This window comes from Rhipicephalus microplus, chromosome 10 (genome assembly GCF_043290135.1).
Source record: "Rhipicephalus microplus isolate Deutch F79 chromosome 10, USDA_Rmic, whole genome shotgun sequence".
In the NCBI taxonomy this organism is placed as follows: Eukaryota; Metazoa; Arthropoda; class Arachnida; order Ixodida; family Ixodidae; genus Rhipicephalus; species Rhipicephalus microplus.
In genome coordinates this window covers 34,456,496-34,482,103 of record NC_134709.1, presented here as the reverse complement: position 1 = coordinate 34,482,103, position 25,608 = coordinate 34,456,496, and the positions used below count along the sequence as shown (strand labels likewise).

Genomic DNA, 25,608 nt, shown 5'->3' with positions numbered 1-25,608 from the left:
GACCTAATTCCCAACAACATGGCGGCCGGCAGGTCGCACTAAACCACTTGGTTCAAAGTCACAGTCACATTACTCTGACGATCACAGGTGTGAATGACGGCTTACAGAGATAAAGCGAAAACTTGGACCACCTTCCGGAAGTGAACCTTGATAGGATGCGAAGCAGCAGCTTTGCGCACGGGTGGCGTCACGGGTTTAACGGCGTTTATGCGGGTGCTGCATTGAGCGCTGGAATATTCGTTAGAAGCGATGGCTGGCGTAGGTTTTGTAGGTTACACATACAGACATGTTTCAAAGCGTAAGTTGGGCGCGCCTCAGGTTTATTGCGCGTGAACCGACGAGTCCGCGGTGTAGCGAGCGGCGGTCGCGGCCGGTGTTGCAGGCGAATGGACGAGGCGGCAGCTGCGAGCGCGCGGCAGGCGGCAGGCGAGGGAGATAGTGAAGTCAACGCGCACTGCGAGGGGAGAGTGCCGTCAACGCGCAGCAGCAGCGTGACTTACTTGGCACCGCGCCAACACCTCCGACGCGCGGCACGTTTATACGGAGGGACAGCGTTACACAGACTAGTCAAAGAGCTGCTTCGCATCTAATAGCAGAACCTCGATCAAGAGACGCTACTGCCGAAAACATCATCCACTCAGTTTTTTTACTCTACTTAAGCATATGACCGGGGCGCAGAGAGTAAAAAAAAGGGTTAACAACACAAGAATGCACATAAGTCAACAGATCTAGAAGGTGGGAGCGTTTCTACTGTCTGGCACTAGAGCATGTTGTGTACAGTACTTTAGACGATTTCACGTAAGGCACATTGATCACGTTGGGCTTACTAACGTCTTTTTTTTACCTCGCGACGTGAATAAAGAAGCTGAGGAACCATCGCACGCACTTACCTAGTCGTTTTTATTGTTTGTTCGTCCACAACGTGCTAAAGATACTAAGCAGCATGGTTAATAGTTACATGCGGCGGCACCGAAACCCATCCATAAAGGAGTCTATAAAAAGGTCGTGTGGCCGTCCGAAGTGACTAAATCTCAGGCCACAATACCGGATTCTTTGCATGAGCAAATGAATCGATCAATCTATCGCATTGTTCTCCCAAGTAGAGGTAGTGCAGGAATCTCTCCACTTTCGATGACATCGAACCACACCGATAGCATAAACGTGTGACGGGATGCAGTCACCACGTGCCCATAATGTTCTTACCGTTGCTATACTTATCTAGAATGTACTCTAGTGTATTCTAGTTTAAAATATCACTGCACATCCACAGAGTGAGTGATGATTAATGGGGCGAAGCGTCCGTTAGTTCGTCCGCACGACCGTCCGTACATCCGTGCGTCCGTCCATCTATTGAACACCCAAGTACCACTATCTCGCATTTTTTCGTCATATATTAATCATATACAAGTACCACCATCTAGCGGACATTCAAAGGACTTAACTAAAGGTGGCTACCTACTACTACTACTACAGACATCGGGGACAGACGACCTTTGGGTTAAAGAGCTTCGCCCCTATAATATACCCTTAGCCGGACACCCTCAACGCCAGCAGCCCCAAGTATTGCGTTTCAGCGCCGAGCCCCGCACACGACAGTCAGCACTCACCACCACCACCACCACTGCATGAACGTTATGCACGTTTAGTCTAACTACACACCTGAATGGGTGTCATGGTCATAAACCTCGAGACGATGAACAAAGCGAGGAAGATCTCCAGCCTGATCAGCAGCACGGCGTCCACCACTCGGCGCCACAGGGTTGGCGGGCCGCCGCCGATGTCTTCGACTCGCGTGGTGTCCAGGATGCCGGAGTCCGCGCTGGGCTCCATGAGGGACGACCCCAACTGGCGACTGTCGCCTCCTGCGGAGTCGCCTGATGCCTGACTCTGCAAGGACGAGGGCTCGGCTCCAACTGCTTTGCTCCCCTGCTGGCTCATTTCGAGTGTTGGGATGAAGACGACCCTCTCACGACCTTCGATCTGTAAAAAAAAACAACGAATGAATGAACGAACGAACGGACTGAATGAACAATTTATTTGAACGAACTAATGAAACGATGAAATTTATTCACTCACAATCGTTTACGTTGCGCAAGTGAGTGTAAGTCAGTATATTGTATCGAAAGCCCAGAGTTAATTTGTCTGTGCATGTGGGACGTGGTGGATAACGTTACTAGCACACGCATTCTCAGGGTTTCCCTTCTGGAGGAAGGGCAAAGTTTGTCGTAGCGCCCACCCCCCCTCCCTATCATGTCAATGTATGGGCCTGACAGCAAGCTGAGCCAGTTGGTTGGGATTCATTGTAAACTTGGTCTAAAACGCAACGCTAAAAACACGGACACAAGAAAAAAGCAACAGAAAAGGAAAAGACGGCGCTGTAAACCAAGTTGACAATGAATCTCAACCAACTGGGCTTGACATTGCGCCCCCTCTCGCCCCCTCCCTATAATGTCGAAGTATGGGGCTTGCTTTGCACGCCCCTCTCGCCCCTCTCTGCCTCCCCTCCTATGTTCACACGCCAATAGATTAACATATCTAGTAACGCTAGTAGCGGCCAACTACTACACCAAGGTATAGTAAATCCTTGTCTGGCGAGGGAGTGCCTTACCGGCTGCAGTCGCCAGTATGAAAACGCAGCACCCCAGGCCTCTCTCTGCAATTCAATGAATAAGTGGATATTTTTTTTTAATCCTGTAGGAAATAGTGCGGCATCGGTGTTCAAGCGACTGACCTGTCATACGATGCTGATTGTCTATATACCTTAACGCCATCGCTGCGTCGCTGGCCATAAATAGTGACAGACTGGATTCCAAAAGTAGGCAAGTGCCTGAGGGAGACACAGAAAGTTAGGTGGATAGATGAGATATAAGAAGATTGCGGGGCTTACGGGGCCGCAGTATGCGAGGGAAACCGGGTCGATCTACGAAACACGGGAAACGTCTTTGCCCCCACAGTGGACGCTGTCGGGTTTTTACCTCGTATTCATTATGCTGCGTTAGTTAGTTTTAGTTAAGTGCCAGAACATATTGCCTGGTTTGTGGTCCATTTCATCTTTCATTCATGGGTCCCACTATATATAGCGCTCACCTACGACGTCTCACTTTTGTTGCGTGTCGCAACGCGCCAATTAGCGAAGTCTCTAAACAGTGAATTCATTCGTACGATATGCGAGGCTATCGTTCAAAGTACCGTCCACTTTGCAATTGTTGCGTACACAAAACGGCAACGTTAACAGTCCAAGATAATAATAATAATATATTTCAGGGTTTTTACGCGTTATAACCACGATACGATAGCGACGCACACGGTAGTGAATGGCTCCGGGATTTCGATCTTCTGGTGTTCCTTAACGCGCATTGACAATGCAAAGTACACAGGCTTCCAGCATTACGCTTCCATCAAAATGGGACAGCCACGGCCGGGGTCGAACCTGAGACGTTCGGGTGGGCAGCCGACACGACCTCCTCTACAACCACTGCGACGCCTACGACAGCGGCACCTCACTGCAACTTTTACAACTGTCTTCAAGAGACCAAATGCATAAAATTTTCTTTACAAAAGTACCAAATGTACTTTTTTTTTCTTTAGGCCGCGTTGTACGCGTATATACATCACCTGTTGGCAAACACCCGAGGACGTGGATTCAGCTCAAGCCCGCAGTCGTCTATAGGAACGAAAACTGTGACCGCTCGACCAGCATCCAGGCGTGGGGACAAATTCCACACAACCGTCTTCGCTGAACGTAAGTTCGACCTATACACTTCGCAGGACGAACCAAGAGCGTGGAAAGCGCCAGAAGCCGTTAGCTAACGGCGCGCCCGGGCCACTAATCCGCGAGTCAACAGACAGCTGTCGCCGCTTCTTATCGCCACCGATGCCCACGGCGCAAAAAAGCGAGTTCATCAAGCGAAATCACGAAGAGAACACAAACAACAAAAAAGAATGACCTCTGTATCTACGACCCTCGTTTTGTGCAGGTCGGATGGACGCACGCACGATTATCAAAGAGTTTGTTGTAAACGCGCGGCAACTTTCGCCTAATACCGCGGGTGTCATGCCATTACGATTGCTTTTGCAGGCGGCACGGCGAAGGCGACGTCATCGGCTCGTCTTAGACGAGGCATGCATAGCCGAACTGCAACGCAAATCAAGCGAACAGATATTAAAATAATTACCGGGGCTTTACATCCCAAAACCACGATGTGGTTCTGAGAGACGCCGCCGAAGTGTAGAGTGCTCTAAAAATTTAGATAACCTGGGGTTCCTCAACGTGCGTCGAAATCTAAGCACGAGGTATGACGGCTCCCATCGAAATACGGCCGCCACGGCCGTGATTCGGTGACGCCACCTTTGGTTCAGCGGTCGACAACCATAGCCACTAGAAAATTAGGGCACTATAAACGTGGGGAACAGAACATTGCCTTGTTCCCTTCGTATTGCAGTGATTAAATCTAACACAGTACCTAACCATTTCCAACATTTGAAAGAGTTCTGCTGAAGCTATTCTGCTGAACCTACTGAAATGTTTGTCACATCCACTACAATACAGGTGAACACCTCTACAATAAAAATACCTATATACAGCGAAGGATGTTACTGCGAACGTTACAACGCGCAGCCTTTGAAACGCTGTAACATGCATAACAATATACTGACGGACTGAAGCGGGTCGATATATAGGACTAAGTGACGTACATACTTTAGTTTCCATTGTCTTTCGCTCGAGTCATGTAGACACAATTTAAAACTGCATTTAAAACTGCAAGATTTCGAAGAGAGTTGAATTCACTACCATCCCCCCCCCCCCTGGCTACGTCAGTGTCGATCGTATTGCGGCTTTTAACGTAAAAACTCGACATTTATCACACACGCCTTACAAAGCGGTCAAGCAAGAATACGCAGGCTTCTGCCAATGAGTGCAGGGAGTCTTGTGAACACACGTATAATTAATTTTACGACCTCTCCGGCGCGCAGATCTCTAGGAGCGACAAAAGGTACAGGAGCTTAAACCGCCACCAGATAGCTCCGCTGCTCCCCATCCGAAGCCTCGGGCGTAGATATAGACTTGAGCAACGTCGTACGCCCGTTTTCGCAGACGTCGACATCCCTTTTAGACGCAGAGCGGCGTTGACTCGACGCACGAAAGAAGTGATTCCACACAACACTTTAGACCAAGGGCCAGCAGCCAGATGTCCGTATCCCGCCCGCGATGTATTATATATATATAGCCCCGGCATGACGACGAACTCCACTCACCCCTCTCTCTTCCCTTATCACTTCCTATCTGAAGTGATAACGATAAGGGGGCGCCAGTTTTGGTCAAAAATGGAATAATCGTTTGTAGGCCGTGTTTGATTGCAACATCGTGACACGCGTGCTAAAAATAAACTTCAATTATAATCTAATTTTGTTGTCGATTCGTCGAATTTTTTTTCTTCGTCTGCGAAATCCCTCACTCCCTCCAATATGCCGTGCCAACCCCCCCCCCCCCCCCCCACTATTGTGATTCATGCAACTTGGCCTAGCTTTACATTTACACGCTAACTCAAAGCTACGATGATCGTCGTCTTCAAAAACAAAAAAAAAAAGCAGAACGAATTTTCTTAAAGCAAGTGACCCCAACTCTCCGAACGGAAGTGTCCTAATTATTGAACTACGCGATGCTCTTTAAGCCGGCTGTAAAAAACGTGAGCGTGCGAAAATGTGGACAAAAATGTATCATTATGAACGGGCATGTGCTAAAGAAATTGGACAAATCACTCAACTAACCGCTGGTCCTCTAAATATAAGAAGGCGACCGACGGGCAGCAAACACCAATTAACATTCCTAGATAAATGTAACCAGTGATTGACAAAAGCTTTAACACAAACACCATGCATGGCCGCACGCTTTGGCTTTACTGAAGCATCTGTAGAGAGGATGTACAGCATATAGCAGCTAACACTGTAGGCATTGCACGGAGTCGATAAGCTGTCTTTTTGGCCACATTAACTGCTTCTCATCGTTGTCCAAGTTCCCTGCAGTGTCTGCACTGTCGAGCTCACAATCATCTGCGCTGTGTCGGGGCGTGATCTGCGCGGAGCTAAGCGTAAGCAACGCTCAGTTAAACGTGCCTAATGAAGCACGGGAAACCGTAGGGGACGTTAAATGTGCCGTTTTTAAGCGTAAGCAACGCTCAGTTAAAAGTGTCTTAATGAAGCATCGGAAAGCGTGTGGGAGACGATAAATGTACTGTTTTGAAGGGTATTGTAATACCCTTTAAAACGGTACATTTAACGTCCCCTGCACTTTCCTATGCTTTATTAGACACTTTTAACTGAGCGTTCCTTATGCGCTCAGCTCCGCACAAACCACGTTCCGACACAGTGCAAAAAGTGTATAGGCATCGCTTCAAAGACGACAGTCTTTCTTGGGACGCGTGAACGCAGAAATTTCGCTCTGTCTTCATGCGTCTGTCACACGATTCAGGTACCCGGCCAATGTTTAAGCACTTGCTGAACGCCCGGTCATCTTGAACTGGTGGCATGCGTTCGTACTTGTGAACATTGTCGATCAAAAAGAAAATGTTACGCACATCCGAGGCCCAATATCAACACGTAAGTAGAGGCTGGTGTGTGTGTCCCTTTACTAGGAATTACATAGATACGTAAAGCTAAATAAATTACGCTGCACTGAAAATGCGACGCTGTGCACGAAAGAAAACCGGCAGAAAGAAGACTATCGCTTTTCGAGGACACTTGCAGCGAAAAAGCACGCGAATACGCCTCCCCCCCCCCCCCCTCTTTTTTTTTTTTTTTTTTTTTTTTTGTTGCCGAGACGCGGCCGGCTTGGCTGAACAACGATGGCGAAGCCAGTGGGAAGTACCTACACGCTCCGGAAAATGGACTTCAAAAGCGCAGTCGAGAGATATCTGCGCTCGAAAGATTCCTCTGCTCGCACGATTGCTCTGCGCATGCGCCCTACAGTTCCTCCTACACGCGCATTCGTGTAAATCGCTAGCACACGCACGTCTGACCAAAGAATATCGTAAACGCTCTCCTAAAAATCTGTATTTAAAGTTTGCATTACCATTCAGTCAAACAAGAAAAGGAGCTCTGAAAACTATCTTCATTTATGCATCAATTAGACAACTCCCAAACGAGGTTCTTCTAGTTTTTTTTTCTTCTTTTCTTTTTATATACGGAGCACATGAGAGGGGGGGGGGGGGGGCTGCCTGTCGTATTTTGTCGACGTCACCTTGGCATAACGCAAGCAAAACCACATTTAACATAGCTGCACCATAATGAGAGAGAGAGAGAGATAGGTTGAGGAAAGCAAAAGACGCAACCTCTGCAGCCCCAGTTGGGAGCACGGCTCAGCGCCTGTAGGGGTGGGATGAGGGTATTTGAGATGTGAAGAGAGAAAACTACTCAAAAGACATTGCTTGTGAGTATTCCCACTATGAGCGCATGCTCGCGCCAGGGAGAACAACTTTTCCCCTTGAGCGCATGCTTGCGCCAGCGAGAACAATTTTTCCCCTTGTTCCTCGGTCGTTTTGATGAAGATATTAAAGGGACACTAAAGAAAACAAATTTTCTAACTTCTTTCATAACTCCAAAATCACTGCGCTCGCCACGAGAAGGCGCAATGTAAGCGAGAAAACGCGCAAAAAAAAAAAGGAAAACAAATTCGGATGGCGACGCCACCTTGAAGTTCCTGCAACAAACGCTGCGACGTCATAAATTTTGACGGCGTTTACTAAGGCGTAAGTAGCTCTTCGTAGGTAAAACGAAGCACAGCGTCCGACGATGCGGCCAGAGACTTGACATGGCCAAGTTTCAAAACATTTCGTCGAGCCCCCGTCGGCGAAAGTACGACAAGTACGCTTCAAAAATTCGTGACGTCACGCGAGCACATTTCGGCGCAAAACTTGAAAATGGTACGGCGACCTCGATTTTTCTCCACGAACAAACGAACTTGCGATGGTAAGGTTTAACGACTTCAGAGTTCTCAGGGAACAATCTATCAATCCAAATCGATTGATTGCTATTACTTTAGTCTGCTTTTTAAGTGCGGACATTATTGTTACGGTTATAGAAACACGACACAAACCACGTGTAAAAATTGAAAGAGGGAGCAAGTGAGAAATAGAAAGATAGACAAAGAAAGAAAAAAAGCTGGAAGAAAATATAAATAAAAAAGAAAGAATTAAAGACAAGAATAAATTAAAGGGGGAAAGAAAAAGTCAACCGAAGAGAAACAAAGAAGGTTGCCCAGCTCCAGACAGTCTTCAGGATTGGCGCCCATAGTGCAAAGCTGACTTTTTCTTAAATCCTCCTTGTGCGGAGGCAATAGCGTTAATCATCATCATCATCATCATCACCCCGACTGCACCCACTGCAGGGCAAAGGCCATTCTCATGACCCGCCAATCAACCCGGTCTCGTGCTTTCTGTTGCCAACTGCGAACTTCTTAATCTCATCGGCCCTCTTAACCTTCTCTCTCCTCTTCGTGCGTTTACCTTCTCTGGGAATCCAGCCAGTTACCCTAAATGGCCAGCGGTTATCCTTCCTACGTGCAACGTGCCCGGCCCATGTTCATTTCTTCTTCTTAATTTCAACTATATGATATCATTAACCACGATTTGTTCACTGATCCACTCTACTCTCTTCTTGTAAGGTTACACCTATCATTTTCCTTTCCATCGCTCGCTGTGTCGTCCTCGAGTCAAGCTGAACCCTCATTGTAAGCCTCCATGTTTCTGCTCCGTAGGTAAGTACGGGCAATATGCAGCTGTTATATTCCTTCCTCTTGAGGGATGGTGGCAACCTACCAGTCATGATTTGAGAATGCTTGCTGAATGTGCTACACCCCATTCTTATTATTCTAGTTACTTCAATCTCGCGGTTCGGCTTCACTGTTACTACCTGCCCTAAGTAGACACATTTCTTTACAACTTCCACCGTCTCTACACCTATCGCTGATTTGTGCCAAAAGTTTTGCACATTAGTTTTGTGCACATTAATTTTCAGACCTACTCTTCTGCTTCCAGTGTCCAGTTCAGTAATGATGAGCTGAAATTCGTCCCCTGGGTTACTCATCAAGACAATTTCATCAGCGAATCGCAGGATACTAAGCTACTCTCCATTAACTCTCATTCTTAACTCTTTCCAATCCAGGGTCCTGAATATTTCCTGTAAACACGCACTGAATAGCATTGGAGAGATCGTATACCTCCCGGCCTTACACCCTTCTTTATTGGGATTTTGTCGCTTTCTTTATGGAAAACTTTAGTGGCTGTGGATCCACTGTAGATTTCTTCCAGTATGTTTGTGTAGGGTTCTTCGATGCCCTGATTTCGTAGTGGCTGCATTACTGCTGATGTATCGACTGAGTCAAACGCCTTCTCGCAATCTATGAAGGCTATGTATAGGCATTTCTCAATTACCTGATTGATAGCATGAATATGGTCTATGGTGGAGTAGCCTGTACGAAATCCTCCTTTTGTATTAGCTATTATTTTTGTAAACAGCTTGTAGAAAACGAACAGTAAGCTGATCGGCCAATAATTTTTCCGAAGTCATTGACGTCTCCTTTCTTATGAATTAAGATGATGTTGGCGTTCTTCCAAGATTCTGGTACCTTTTCCATCAAGAGACACTTCGTATATAAGATGGATAATTTTTTTAACACAATTTCTCCGCCATCTTTCAGGAGGTCCATTGTTACCTCATCCTCACCAGCGGTTTCGGCTCTTTGCATTCGTTTTAGGGTTTTCCTTATTTGTCCTGTCGTTACTGGTAGGATGTCGAATCCTTCTGGACTATTATTGTTCCTCCCGATATCATCCTGGTTGTTTTGGCTTCTGTACAGCTCTCTGTAGAACTCCTCCACCACCTCGACCATCCTATACGTATTGGTCATGACATTGCCTTCCTTGTTTCAATGCATACATCCGATTTCCATCCGATTTCAATGCATACATCCATACAAGTCTGCCTTCGCAGCTTTTAAGCGTCTGCCTCTTTTTACAGGCTGCTCAATTATTTCCATGTTATACCTCCCGATATCGGCTACTTTACGCCTATTGATTAATTTCGAAAGCTCCACTAGCTCTATTTGGTCGCTTTCATTTGAGGCTGTCATCGTTTGTCGTCTCTTGAGAAGATTTTTCGTCTCCTGGGATAATTTGCCAGTGTCCTTTCTATGTCTGTACCACCGACTTACATTGCACACTCCTTGATGATACTAGTAAGCTTATCGTTCACTATATCAGCGCAAACATCGGTTACCACGTTGGGTTCATTGCATTAATGCCGAAAATAAAACGTGGTGTACGGCACTATAAACTGTGAGCGCATTACAGCTCTATACGCACTATGGTATAGGAGGGCCATGAGCTGTCCCGGTTTAGCATTTCAGGCCAACAGTAGTCCTAATGGGAAAAGTACGCAGCGGTTATGTGTTTAAAAGAAATGCTCGACAATTACGAGTACGATGTACTCATTTACGGGAAGGCTTATATATAGGCTGTTCCCAGCCGGTGTACAGTGTGTTCAGAAAAATCGGTTCGGGTTGAAGCGGTACAATTTTTTGTCAACGGTCACAACTCATGAGGCGAGACGAGACGCCTTTCTGATTTTCTCTAACGTGCTATGATGTATCGGTTAAAGAGTACGCGTGATTAAATTTATTCCGCTTGTTTAGGCTAAAACTTGAGCGAGGAATCTGCCGGGGGATTTATATACCCACGCTGCATTTAGCCTTTATGTGAGCACGCTCATCTTGTGCTTAGTGAACACAGTGACATTTATCTTTTTTAAAATTTATTCAATAAAAAGTTTCAAACGCGTGAATGTTCGTTTCAAAAGCGGCGTTGATATGTCAACGAAATTACGCTGTACAACGACCGTCACTGAAGGAATGAGAGTTTTCACGCCACTGGTACTCGAAGTTGCAAGCATAGAATAAGTGCACTTGCAGCAATCACTAAATGAAGTTGTGCATTTTGACTGCTGCAGCTCCTACCCGATCACTGCGAGGGCTCACCGCATTTCAAAAGCTACTCGGCGACTGGGCATAAAAGTTTCCTAATACAAACTATTCAACAAGTTGCCTGACCCACACGGCGACGTTCAAAACTAATTTTAAACAATGTATACGCTCAGGTAGTGAACGTACAAGTCTTCTTACGGAGGCCAGACTGTCAGACTTCGACAACAACGCTGTCAGAAAGAAGACCGCGAAGTTATTCTTCTTTGAAGACACTGATGGTTAAAACACTACAAACGCACGGACAGGAAGGCACGACAACACACGAGCATGTGTTGTCTAATTGTGTTGGTATGTTTTTTCGCGCCTTATAGCATGCTATCAAGAGGCCTATGGAACCAAACAGACCAAACACCATGTTTATTAGAGCACGAAGCGGCGAAGAAGAAGTTTATAGAATGAGTATAAATTTAGTAAATTTTATATTCATGATATGTTCTACATAGGCTGCCCCATTAGCCGTTGAGTGTATGCACGAGTCACAAACTAAACGCATTCCCATCTCATGTTATCAAGAACACGATCACTTAGAAGGGGAAGACGAGGGGTTCGGAGGGGGTTTTTAACCCGGATTTTCAAATACAGAACCACTTTTCAAGATTTCCTACGCGGTAGCGAAATAAAATGAACGAAACGGCGGGCGCTGTTGCAGCACACGAACTAAAGAACGATTCGCATGCGTTCGTCTGAACACTTCTGCTGCGCATACGAACTCAAAACAGTAAATTATTTTCCGTGAACATAGTCGGTCCTGTACATTTTCGAATTATTATCGAACAGCCGCTAAATTGCTTCCAATTGCTTCTACATTTCAGCCAGTCGGAACAGCGGTCGTTCTGAAAATCCTTCACGTATGTACGTACTTGCTAGACCGATTCTCGAATTACCATTCGGTATACATCGACGGCTGACTGACCCTACGGCGAACAACGAGCACAGAAAAGAAAGGAGGTGACAGCGACGAGCAGGACTGCAACAACGACGACTGTGAAGACAACAACGTCCGACCACGACGGACGTCGAATGCGTCGAAGAGCTGCGCGGCCCGGTTCCACGTGTTGGGAACACATGCAACACGTGAACACATGCAAGCCTTTGTTAGATGCTTCTATCTTTTATGACCCGGCGATGGGTTCTAAAAAAAGCTAGTCACGAGGCCCGCTACAAAGACTACAAAATGGGTTTATCGGTGGATAATTAAAGCATGCGTTTCTATTATAGGCAGCTAGCATAACGCCCGGCAGAAGAATGGAAGCGAAGAACTCACCGCGTGCTGGTTCAATGCTGGCGCGTTCCACTCTGGCTGATCACCCCTCCGCATGCCCGGTCGGCGGCTATATTTCGGAAGGTTCAAAAGCCGCTTCCGGTGACGCCGCGGAAATTGGCAGTCTTAGATAGGAGATCGCACACCCCCTCCACTGCGTTTTCTTTTCTTTTTTTTTTTTTACAACCGCGCGAAAGACACACTTTGACGCGCTGCGAGCGTCAATTCTCCCCAACTCGTCTCGCCGGCCGTCGAAGCGCAATAAAAACCGCGGACGAGGCCAACAACGTGTGCCGGGGAAACTAATCGGTACACACGCGCGGCTAAAAGCGGTGGATAGCGGCGGCGAGATGGAGCCGATAACGGCGGCGAAGATAATCGACAGCAGGCCAAGTGTTGATTGCAGCCCCCGTCGACCTGCGTGGAACAACAGGAGCGACGATATGTTGGTGGGCAGGGCAGCACGTGGTGTACAAGTTATCGGCAACACGGTTCCGCGAGACTGCTGCTGGAGCCTTCGGATCTTTTTTTTTTTTTTTTTAAGACGGAATAGTGTTTGTAGCGTACGCTGTTTAGGCACGGGCGCAATTTTAATAATACTATCATCAGTTTTTTTTTTTTTGTTCCGATACCGCGATATGCTCATGAGAGATGCCGTAATGGATTGATTGATAGATTTATATGTGGCGTTTAACGTCCCAAAACCACCATATGATTATGAGAGACGCCGTAGTGGAGGGCTCCGGAAATTTCAACCACCTGGGGTTCTTTAACGTGCACCCAAATCTGAGCACACGGGCCTACAACATTTCTGCCTCCATCGGAAATGCCGCAGCCGGGATTCGATCCCGCGACCTGCGGGTCGGCAGCCGAGTACCTTAGCCACTAGAGCACCGCGGCGGGGCAACGCCGTTATGGAGGGCTCCGGAAAATTTTGACCCTCTGGTGTTCTTTAACGCACGTGCACTGACATCACACAGTACTCGGGCCTCTCTACCATTTCGCCTCCATCAAAAAATTTGCTCGGCTGCTGAACCGCAGGTCGCGGGATCGAATCCCGGCTGCGGCGGCTGCATTTGCGGTGGAGGCGGAAATGTTGTAGGACCGTGTGCTCAGACTCGGGTGCACGTTAAACAACCCCAGGTGGTCGAAATTTCCGGAGCCAAATAAAAAGAAAAGGGGGGGGGGGGTCCTGCCCCTATCATGAAATTTGGATGAAAGGGAGTGTTTAACCTAGAACAAATATTACAAATAGGTGTTTTTCAAGGATTTCAACAAGTCGAAAAACCTACAAATCCAAAAACACTACACCAAAAAAATTTTGGCTACACTCTAACATATAATGGAGTATTCGGGGAGTGGTTCTGCTACAAAACAATAATCCTCATCAGGCCGCCCCGCAGCGGTGGTCTAGTGGCTAAGGTACTCGGCTGCTGACCCGCAGGTCACGCGATCAAATCCCGGCTGCGGCATTTCCGATGGAGGCGGAAATGCTGTAGGCCCGCGTGCTCAGATTTGGGCACGCGTTAAAGAACCCCAGGTGGTGAGAATTTACGGAGCCCTCCACTACGGCGTCTCTCATAATCGCATGGTAGTTTTGGGACATTAAACCCCACATATTATTCAATCGTGATCAGGCCGATCTCACTTGCTCGCATTTCCTTTCTTGGAAACCCGGCGCTCGCCACTTAGCCGTCAATAGTTCGTGGCCGCGAACTACCCGAACCGTGCACGATAACGCGAGATAAGTACTCGTAGATGACGATTATTGTCGTGTGGCAAGAACACTCCCAAAAACACTCGACTTTGTTTTTGTTTTCTTTTTAGAGTGTACGGGTCGGCGACACGACACGGGCAAAATTACCGACACTGGCTGTCAAGCGATGCTTATGCAACGCCAATCAGAACAGGCCTTTCGCGTTCGTTCAAGTTTTGGCGGCGCTATGACGTCACACCTGACGTTTCTTCTCGCGTAACGTGACTCCCCCGCGTGTGACAGCGACCGGAAGCCCTTCGCGACGCTTCAGGGTGTGGAAGCATGACGCACTCACACATACGGTCCGCTGAATCACAGTCGCGCTATCGCGACACAATACCCCTTCCTTTATAATGAACAAAGGAAACGCTGATACCATAAAAGTGTGGCAGCTTAGGCTAGTCGGTACGACATGACGATAGTTATAGCGCGAGAACAGAACGACGACACAGAGACGGAGTATAATTATTCTAAAAAAAAAAACTGTGAAAGACCTCGCTTCCGTTTTTGCTCGGCAGAGAGCGAAAGAGAGTGTCAAAAGCGTTATATTTGCAAAAAAAGTCACTGGAGTGCGCGAAATTCCCCTTCAGGGGGTGGGGGGTGGCGAAGGTTCGTCGTAGCGCCCCTTTCCCTATTATGTCAATGTGTGAGGCTAACTTTGCCCCCCCCCCCCTCCCGTTAAAGAGCTCGTTTCGCGGAAATCCCAGCATCGGCCTCGTTGGTTATGCGCGAAAAAATCACGTTGTGCGTAACCAAGAAATAGAGAAAATGCAAATAAAATAAATGATAAAAAATTCCGGTTTCGAGTGAGGATCGAGCCCGAGTCGTTTGCGTGGCAGGCAGGTATTCTACTACACAGTCCTGCACCTACTCGGAAATTCGGCGAAGACATCTTCCTCTGCTTTGACATAGAGTGAAAATAACTGGTGCATAACACACACACGTCTTGTATGCATGCTTCACAATAGAGTATGTAATATCGCAGTAGCAATGCGTGGTACAAGCGTACAATGCCATCAGAAGTCGGAACATGTGTTTATCATAGCGAATTCACGGTTTCAAGACGGCCAGCCACTACAAAAGGCACACACATTGAGAAACATACCATATAAAGAGTGGCCCCTCGAGCCTTTTCGCGGCCCAGCATGATAGGCTCTGACCAACCACTAGATGGCGCGCCCATGCTCGCTTCTACTCTTCTTTCACAGCATAAAATAGCCGCCTCAGCAGGTCAACGAAAACATACGTTTGGCATCAAATTTTTGCAAATAAGAAACTTTATTGATTTGTGCAATTTTCCACATCCGCTTTACAACGTGTCCTATCGGGGACGTTTAATGCTTTACCACAAAAAATCAGTAAAGTTTGACTAGAAAGTGTCGTTTTTCTGCATTTATTTTGCACAAAGGGTACAAATGTATGTGGTTTAGCTGTGCTGTAGATGTATTCCTTTCGTGCACGAATGGGTGTGTAACCTAGTGGTAAAGACACTCGTTCTCGGAGCATGATGGTACGGGTTCAAATTGCAGCATCGGAAAGAAAAAGTTTTGTTATTTTATTTATAAAAAAAGACATTTTCGCGTCTGACCAGCCACTCGTGGCGCTGAAAGCAGCGCAGTAGCTGGGCCGCAGGGCCCTACTGGAGTGTCCACTCTTTATGTAAGTATGTTTCTCTATGGCACACACGTTACGGCGCCTATTCCCATAAAGCCACGTAGTGGGTGCATAGCAAGTTCAAAACGGTTTAAAGCACGCTATACATTACACAGAATGCAGTCATATGAGAAAGCTTCACTGACACAAGCCACTTTAAACTTTATGGATTGCACTGTTGTAGTACACAATTTAAATTTCTCGGGTAACATCATACAATAAAAAGAACGCACTATGTGGTTTAAGCACGCAATACCGACATAATGTCGCTATCGCGGTTTAACTCCTAAAGGGTGAGATTAAGGATCCCCCAATTTTTATTTCAACATAATGGGCTGACATTGCGTTCCCTCTTAGGTGATTAGGTCATTGAAAACTTATCGGTCATTGTCTCTAATCACGTGATGACAACGTGGAAAAGGCAGCGAAACATTTCTAATCATTTTTTTATATCACCGGCGAGTCAACGAAGTAAGTGGTTCTTGAAGGAAAGAAAAAAAAAGAGCTAATTTCTGTCTGCCTTGCAGGCGACAGGGCTAAGCTCCTTGTAATGGACGGGAATAAAGAAACAAAATAATCGTAGAAAAATATAGAGGGCGAAGCACTTGCCACACACGTGTGAAAAAAAAAAAGAAGAGAGAAGAGACAGGAAAGATGGCGTACACTTGGTAGTATTATTTTTAAACTACTTTTTCAGATTGGCTTCATTTTCATTTTAGTTTCATTTAAGTATCCTGCCGCCCGGTTCTTGGCCCATCCCACTCTGTGGGTGAGCGCCATCCATCAGAGGTCATCAGCATCAGGAGTCCGAGAACGGGGCACCGATCGGCGAGAGCTACACGGCGTCCAAGAGATCGCGGACGGTGCGCCGATCGGCGGGAGGTATACGCTGCTATCGGAGATAGCGGACGACACAACCGTTCAGCACGGAATGCAACGAGTCGAGTCGGCGGCGAAGAAGTCGTATACACGTATTAAGGAACTCCTCTCTAAGCGGAGCCAGTACGTGACAGCTAATCATTTTTGTTCGCCTAATTCCGCAGTAACATCATGGTGTAGCGCAAGGGTCCGTCTTAGCCCCACTGCTTTTCTTGATTCGCATTAATGATCTTCCTTCTTGTGTTTCTTCTTCTACTATACGACTGCGTCCTTTACCAGAAAATAACCAGTCATGTGGATCACCTTAACCATCAACGCGACCTAGATAGCATATACGCGTGGCGTAACACATGGTTCATGACACTCACTACACCTAAATGCAAGAGCATGCAAGCTTCACGTCACACTACCATCCGCTGTCTGCGTACTTATTCCTTCAGTAACATTGTATTACCAGCTGTTGACAATTATACATGCCTTGGTGTTCACGTCTCTTCTAAGCTTTCCTGGAGTAAACACACAAAATATGTGATTAACAACGCTAACCGCATGCTTGGTTACCCGCGCCGTAACTTTTCCTCTGCTCCATCGTCACTCACATTGACACTCTATAAAGCATCGGTCATATCAATATTAGAGTACGCATGCGCCATATGCATGGGACCCAACTCACGCCATCATCATTAAATATCTCGAAGCCATTCAGAATCGCGCAGCGCGTTTCATCTTATCGAATTATTCACGCCATTCCAGCGTCACATCCACGAGGAGCGCCCTACGCTTGCCTGATCTTTCATTGCGCCGCAAATTGTCTCGCCTCAAACTTTTTCACGGAATCTATGATTATAACAGCCATTTGAAGGACGCCATCTTTCATCAACCTCGCTTCATTTCGTCGCCTTAAGGTGGGCCTATACCATCTTGTCGCACCAGAGTGTACAACGATTCATTTGTGCCAAGGACAAGCGCCGCCTGGAACCATCTTCCCGCCTCCATCACCTGTATAACACACCGAAAATACTTAAGCTCGTCGTACATGATGCCCTGTATAGTTTGTTCCTGTTTCTTTTTTTTTTTTCTTTTAATTTAAACAGCACTTACGATTGTTCACTACTTTCTGTAGTGCCTTCGGGCGTTTAGAGGACCTTTAATAAATAAATAAATAAATAAATAAATAAATAAATAAATAAATAAATACACATCCTGATGCAGTGGCGGGGTGGTGGGGGGGGAGGGCGTGAGTGCGAGAGCGGTTCATGTTTGTGCTCGGCGATTTGCTGTGCATGCATGCAAATCCGCGCAAACGTGCCGCGCCTCGATATGACCATGAGCGACGGCAGCGTCGCTTCGGCCGCGTTCACACTGAGCATTCCGGCCGCCGAAAGTGCTCCGAATCCGGTTCGGCGGCGGCGAGATTCGCGAAAGAGCCCTCTCCGCGCCGATCGCTCTCGGACCGATTTTTGCGGCGTCTGCCGCCGAATCGGTCACCGCGGACCAATGGGAGCGCTAGTCAAGGAATTTCGAAAAATGGCGGCCAAGCCCTGCTCACTTGTTATGCCGCAGTGCACGTAACTGAATGTTGAAACCAACGGGAGTTTAACCTACTCTGTGCCTACTTCGCGTCCGTATTTCGTGGAAGAGGTGACCGAGCTTGCTGTTGGCGTGACCGAGCTTGTTGCGGTCTTGCAGAGCAAAACGAGTCCACCAACGCAGCTGGCGTCGGTGGTTTTTTTCTGCTCTTCGTGCATTACGAGACAGCCACTTGCCAGCAACTTAAGCAGTACTGTCTTTTCTTGCTTCCTGCGTACGAGAATCATCGAAGTATACACCACCGGATATCGTAGTGACGTTTGCGAGCCGCGACCACAACTGGGTGACAGCGCATCCACCCCGCGTTCGCCCGGTGGTAGATGGCATATTCGGCGGCTCGGGGCGCGTCCAGTGCGAACAACGCTGCGTTTCGGCGGCAGGGGAATTTCGGTCGCTGTAGAAAGCGGATGTTTCAGTGTGAACTAGGCCTTCTAAGCGTGCAACTTTTTTTTTAATGCGAAACATTTCTTAGCGAACTTCGGCGACTTAAACCGTATCTATCTATCTATCTATCTATCTATCTATCTATCTATCTATCTATCTATCTATCTATCTGTCTGTCTGTCTGTCTGTCTGTCTGTCTGTCTGTCTGTCTGTCTGTCTGTCTGTCTATCTATCTATCTATCTATCTATCTATCTATCTATCTATCTATCTATCTATCTGTCTGTCTGTCTGTCTGTCTATCTATCTATCTATCTATCTATTTATCATCTACGTGAATAATGACGAAGGTAAGCGACACATCTAAACATGATAATCATGACACGTAAGGCATTTACGGCATCATTTACCTCCACCTCGTAACATTGTGGTGGTTTTAGAGTGACGTATCAACCTTCCTTATTAGTGATTCGCATATCATCGATTCCCACTGTACGTGGGATCTGCCAATTTATTTATTTATTTATTTATAAATGCGAAGCATTTCTTAGCGAACTTCGGCGACTTTGAGCGTGTATATATATATATATATATATATATATATATATATATATATATATATATATATATCCGCTTACGTTTGGGTGCTCTCGTGATTGATTGATTGATTGATTGGATTGGATTGGATAAACTTTTATTTGGTCCTCCAAAACACAGATCACTGTGTTGCGGGCAGCTCCCACGTGGGGACTGAGATGCCAAGCTCCTCAGCCGCCTCGCGGGCTTGGTGGACAGCCCAGAGCTGATCTGCCAAGGATGAGCTGCGGATTGCCGCCTCCCATCTGGCAGAGGTGATGTGCGATAAATGAGCGAATTTGGTGCACTGCCAGAGCATGTGTTCTAATGAAGCTATTTCCCCACAATGTGGACAAAGATTACTTGGATATAGGTCAGGGTACATGATGTGTAACATTTTCAAAGTAGGGTACATCCGCGTTTGCAAAAGCCTTAATGTAAGTGCTTGGGGCCGGGTTAGATTTTTGTGAGGTGGAGGAAAAATCCTTCTAGACAAGTAGAAATGTTTAGTGAGCTCGTTATATGTTGTAAGAATTTCCCGGTTATCCCCTTCACCGCTAGAACGCATCCCCGGGGAGGCGCGGTTGGAGAGTTCTCGCGCCGCCTCGTGTGCTGCTTCGTTGAGATTGGGAGGGGAATCGTTGATTTGTCCAAGGTGAGCTGGGAACCAACTCAGAAGATGATGTGTTATGTTCTTGCCTTGCAGTATTTTTAGCGTTTGTTCACAGACCGTCCCCTTGGCGAACGCCCGTAGTGCTGCCATGGAATCACTGTAGACCACTTCAATGTTATCCATCTTGAGTGCTAAGGCGATGGCCACTTGTTCCGCAATGATTGGGTCTTTCGTCCTGACCGTCGCTGAGTTGACGACATGGCCAGCCCCATCGACTACCACTGCCACAAACGCTTTCCCATTGGCGTAGGAAGCCGCGTCAACAAATACGACCCCTCGTTCCTCGTTTGAGACTTGACGAAGTATAGTCCTGGCCCTCGCTACTCTTCTTCCGACGTTGTGTTCTGGATGCATGTTTCTCGGTATAGGAGATACCGTGATAGTCTCCCTGATGTTGTCAGGGATATCATTGTAATTGCGTCTGATTGCTATTGGATTTTGGCCCAGCTCCTGCAGGATCATTCTCCCCGACCTTGTAGTAGATAACCTTGCAAACTGTGCTCTCTCTTGGGCTTCTGCTATTTCTTCGAGCGTGTTGTGTATGCCAAGCTCAAGCAGACGCTCGGTGCTGGTATGTATGGGTAGGCCCAGGACCTTCTTGATAACTTTCCTGAGGAGCACATTCAGTGTCTCGGACTCTGCTCTTGACCAGTTGTGCATTGCTGCCTCGTATGTGAAGTGACTTAGAACAAACGCATGCATCAACCTGATGAGGTTGTCTTCCTTGATCCCATTTCTTTTGTTGGCCACTCTGCGTATGAGGTGCACCGCACTGTCTGTTTTCCGAGTTAACTTGGCTATAGATTTGCTGTTGGCGCCGGTAGACTCTATCAGCATTCCCAGGACTTTGATGGAGTCGACCCTCTGGATGGCATACCCTTGATTTGTACGGAGATGGATGTCTATCTGGTTTAACGGCTTCCATCCCCTGGGCTTTGGTCCCCGGCGTGCAGTCCGATAAAGCAAAAGTTCTGACTTACTCGAGGAGCACTTGAGCCCGGAAGGGCGAAGGTAGTCTTCTACGGTGCATCGCCTCTTGCAGAGCGCTCTCAATCTGCCCCTCGCTTCCACCTGTGCACCAGATGGTATTCCACCTGTGCACCAGATGGTAAGGTCATCTGCGTAGATGCTGTGCTTCAATCCTTCAATGCTCGATAATTTCTTTGACAGTCCAATCATGGCAATGTTAAACAGCATCGGTGAAATCACTGCCCCTTGTGGCGTGCCCCTTGCTTCTAGTTCGATTTCTGCAGTCTCGATATCTGCAATCTTCATCACGGCTTTCCGATCTGTAAGAAAGGACCATACGTAGTCATAGAAGGCTTTCCCTAGACCAAGCTTGGAAATTGCTTCGAGTATGAATGAATGGTGGATGTTGTCAAACGCTTTTTCTAGATCTAGGCACAGAATGGCTCTCACGTCTCTGGTTTCATTGTCAATGACCTGGTGTTTGATAAGCTTCAATGCATCTTGTGTGGATAGCCCTGCCCTGAATCCAACCATATTGTGTGCATATATGTTGTTATCTTCCAAGTACTTGTTTATCCTGTGCAGTATGGCATGTTCTGCGACCTTGCCGATACATGATGTCAAGGATATTGGCCTCATGTTGTCCAAGTTAGGGGGCTTTCCTGGCTTAGGAATAAGGATCGTGCTGGCCAGCTTCCACTGCTCTGGCACCCTGCCTTCTTTCCATGCTGAATTGATCATATCCCTCAGGGTTTCAATTGAATCGTCATCAAGGTTACGCAGGGCCTTGTTTGATATACCGTCCGGACCAGGGGCCGACCTGCCGTTGAGATCATGCAAGGCTCTTCTGATCTCCTCGATGTTAAAGTCGCCCTCAAGACCTGGATTTGGCGTGCCCTGGTACTGTCTACTTGGTGGTGCCAATCCTCTTTTGATTGGGAGGTACTTATGCACGAGCTGCTGGACAACTTGCTGTTCTGTAGTGCGCCCTATCTCTTTATGCAAAATTCGAGCGATGACATGCTTTTGATTTGTTTTGGTGGTGTTTTCGTTGAGGAGATGCTTTAACATATTCCATGTCTTGCCATTGCGCATCTGTCCATCGACGGAGTTGCAGATTTCGTCCCATTGCTGCCTCGATAGTGCGCGACAATGTTCCTCGACTGATCTGTTTACCTCAGCTATCTTCTTCCTCAGTCTTCGGTTCAGGCGCTGACCCTTCCAACGGTTCAGTAGTGCTTGCTTTGCCCCAAGAAGATGAGCAAGCCGGCTATCCATTCTTTCAACCGGAAGATCTGTGGTAATGGTGGAGGAGACGGATTTGATGTCATCTTTAATCTGTTTGACCCACTGCTCCAAGCCTTGTCTGTGGCCATCTTGTTCTCTTTCCATCCTTATCTTCCTGAACTTATCCCAGTCTGTGAAGTGGAATTCTCTCTGCTTTTTACGCTCCACGGAGAAGGTAGTGGCAAGAATGCAGTGGTCACTCCCTAGGTCTACAGCAAGGTTCATCCACTGGGCCTTCTTGATGTTCCTTACAAATGTAAGGTCCGGGGTGGAATCCCTGCAGCAAGATGTACCAAGCCTTGTTGGTAGGCTGGGGTCTGTGATTAGGGTGAGATCAAGTTCACTGGCACTTTGCCAAAGTCGATTTCCTTTCCCAGTGTTGTACTTGTAACCCCATGTATGATGAGGGGCGTTGAAATCACCTGCTATGACGAGTGGACATTCCCCGGCGATATTAACAGCTTTCTTTAGAACCGTCTTGAACCCTTGCTTTTGTTCCTTTGGACTGCTGTATATATTAAGAATGAAAATGCTCTGACGGTTGCTGGTACCCGGCACGATCTTTACCAAGACGTGTTCCAATCGGCCTGCTTCTATCTTGATGTCATGGGTTACGTGCGTTAGTTTGTTGCATACGAAGGTGCAGACTCCCCTCCCTTCAGTATCCCCTATTACAGGCCGGAATCCAGGCAACGTTGCTTGCGGTGAAAGGGTCTCTTGTAATAATATAATATGAGGCTTTTCTTGGCTGCTCCTGATATACTGCTGCAGGGTTGCCTTCTTTTTAAGGTAACCTCTACAGTTCCATTGCCAGATACGAAATGCTTCACGTAGCGCTGCCATCATGGTTATTACATGGGTGGCCAGAGCCTGATGCTGCACCTGTCGACAGGTTTGGTACCACTAGTATTGGTGGCCGAAGGGGTGAGCTTGGTGCATGAGGAGGCCTTGCTGTGTTGTGCAGATATGATTCGACCTTTGTAATGCGCAAAGTCATATGCTCTTCCAGTGCCGCCACGCTTGATTGTAGCCTACCCATCTGCTCGCTAAGATTGGCTACTACTTTGCTGAGCGTGTCAAACACCTCTTTCATATCTGACATGGTCGTTTGGTTGGCTTCCACGTGTTCTGCCATGACTGCCCTCTTTTTCGCGGTTCTCGAGTCCCCCACGTTTTCAGCCACAGGGACATCAACTGGCTGAGGCATTGGCTGTGAAGATTGCGCGCTGGTTAGCTTAGTGAGAAGAATTTTTATTTCCTTTAACTCAGCTGATAGCCTCTCATTTGATTTTGTAAGTCTCGCGTTTTCTTGCTCTAGCTGTGCAATTCTATCATGCTCTGGCAGCTTACCTGTCATCACCTCTGCCCCGCCGTTGCGCACTCGCTCAGCCCAGCTGCCTTTCGAAGTAACTGCAGGCGTCCTCCCCGGATGTGAAGCCGTGATCTCGAACTGAACGCCAGGTAGCTGGCCGTTCGGGTGCCGCCCAGGCTGATCCCGACCCTGATGGTGACCTTGAGAACACGAGCGCCCCCGTGATTGGGAGCGGGCCTTGGGTCTAGAACCTCTTCTGGAACGCGACCTCCCCCTGGAGTGGGGCCGCCTTTCCTGTTCTTGTGTAGTCTGGATGCTCTGGGTCCCGTAGGCTGGAATAAGCTGCTTGTCATTGATGTCTGGACTCGATGTGATTGATGCGTCCCGGGCTTCTGCGGCTGCTCGCGATCTTTCCCAACGTCTGCGTCTGACGACGTATGGCACTAAGAACCTGTTCTTGCACTCCTTGTCTGCCGTGGGATGGTGACCGTCGCACAGCCTGCATCTTGGATTGCACTGGTGCAGGCTATCTGGGTTCTTGATTTCGCAGCCTCTGCAGATTGTTTCAGCTGGGTTCGGACAGACGTCAGCCCGATGTCCCAGCTTTCCGCAGACGTAACAAATATCGATGTTCTTGCGGTAAAGGGAGCACTGCAAAAGTGAAGGTCCATATCTCACGAATCTGGGCACCTTGTGTCCTTCGAACGCTATGATGATTGTCCCGGTGTCCTTGATTCTCTTCGCCTGCAGCGCGAGCGGGTTGTTCGCGTTCACAATCTTTCGGGTCAAAATGTCCTGAGTATCGCTTACGGGGATCCCGCGAATCACTCCTTTACAAGTGTCGTGGGGTGCCGCGGCGTACGCGCTAACCTCGAAAACTTTGCCTCCAATGTCAATTTGCTTGACCTTGAGGTATCTTGAAGCTCTGTCTTGGTCCGGAGTGCTTGCCACCATAATGTTCTGCTGCAAGTTGGAACAGATGATGTCCTGCATGGCCTCTTCCTCTTTGACGCCGGCCGCCAGTACTATCGCGTCTGCCACGGCTCCAGTGCCAATTCTCGAGATATTTAATCCTCCACGTGGTCGTAGCACAATTTTGCTGAAGTCCTTAGGTAGTGGCGGCATGCCTCCAGCTCGCACGATTGTATGCTTGGTGTCATACCTACTACGACTGGCTCGAGCGTCTCCCGCAACGCCGGCCTCGGTCGAACCCTTGGCAGCAGGAACGCTAACCGCGGCTTGCTTATTCCTTGAGCGTCTCGTTTCGGCTTCCTTCCAACCCATTTCTTCCGTGCAATCCTCTGGAGAGATGTCCTCTCCATCTACTTGGTATTCCATTCTCAGTTGCAGATACTGGAACGCGCAGAGCGTTGAGTCGCGTTGGCGCCGGGCCGGCGCATCGGCGACAATCGCCTCCTTGGTTAGGCCTAAATCCCCCGGTGGCGTTGCCGTGTAAAAATGTCCCAAAAAACGGTTTAAAAGTCCACTCACCGGCACAAAGGTGGTATCTGCTGATTTCTTAAGAACTTAGGCACACGATGAGAGTAAAAACTCGGCGACAAATTCGTGAATACCACAGGAAAGCATTCTTGAAAGCAGGAGCCGATCTTCGCGCGTCCGCACTGGTCGGCACCTCTTGATTGATTGATTTGTGGGGTTTAACGTCCCAAAACCACTATATGATTATGAGAGACGCCGTAGTGGAGGGCTCCGGAAATTTCGACCACCTGGGGTTCTTTAACGTGCACCCAAATCTGAGTACACGGGTCTACAACATTTCCGCCTCCATCGGAAATGCAGCCACCACAGCCGGGATTTGATCCCGCGACCTGCGGGTCAGCAGCCGAGTACCTTAGCCACTAGACCACCGTGGCGGGGCGGGTGCTCTCGTGGTCACAACCTTAACTTGGCGGGAACCAAAATTAGCATGGGAGGGTAAGATGGTTTGACGAATATGACGCGCTGGTCAAGACATGAATGTTGTCACAATCCTGTCGCGTACGTCGTCAAACACTTCCCACCAGACAGTGGCACATACCCACGGGCGGGTATATGCCGCTGGTATGCGGGTATGCGCCACAGGTGATTGACACTTAGTATCTATCTACACAGGAACTACGAGAACACACATGGGCAATTTTAACGCGCGAGTGTTACGAAATACCCGACATCGGTAGCGTGGACCCGACGTATGCAAAGACTATAAATGTCAGGGTGCCAGCTGGAATCGAACCC

At 47.8% G+C, this 25,608-nt stretch overlaps 1 protein-coding gene across 5 annotated transcripts in view; it reads right to left on the bottom strand.

The window, feature by feature from the left end:
- The window catches only part of LOC119180932 (lysosomal proton-coupled steroid conjugate and bile acid symporter SLC46A3), a 45,597-nt gene that overhangs the window by 12,572 nt on the left and 7,417 nt on the right, over nt 1-25,608 (bottom strand). For 3 of the 5 annotated variants that reach the window (XM_075875406.1, XM_075875407.1, XM_075875408.1), the window contains exon 2: nt 1,660-1,980. In XM_075875406.1, the coding sequence (XP_075731521.1) occupies nt 1,660-1,980 (321 nt within the window). Of the gene's footprint in view, nt 1-1,659; nt 1,981-3,615; nt 3,888-12,299; nt 12,805-25,608 lie in introns of those variants that run through there. The other 2 variants (XM_037432072.2, XM_037432073.2) reach the window with 2 other exon arrangements.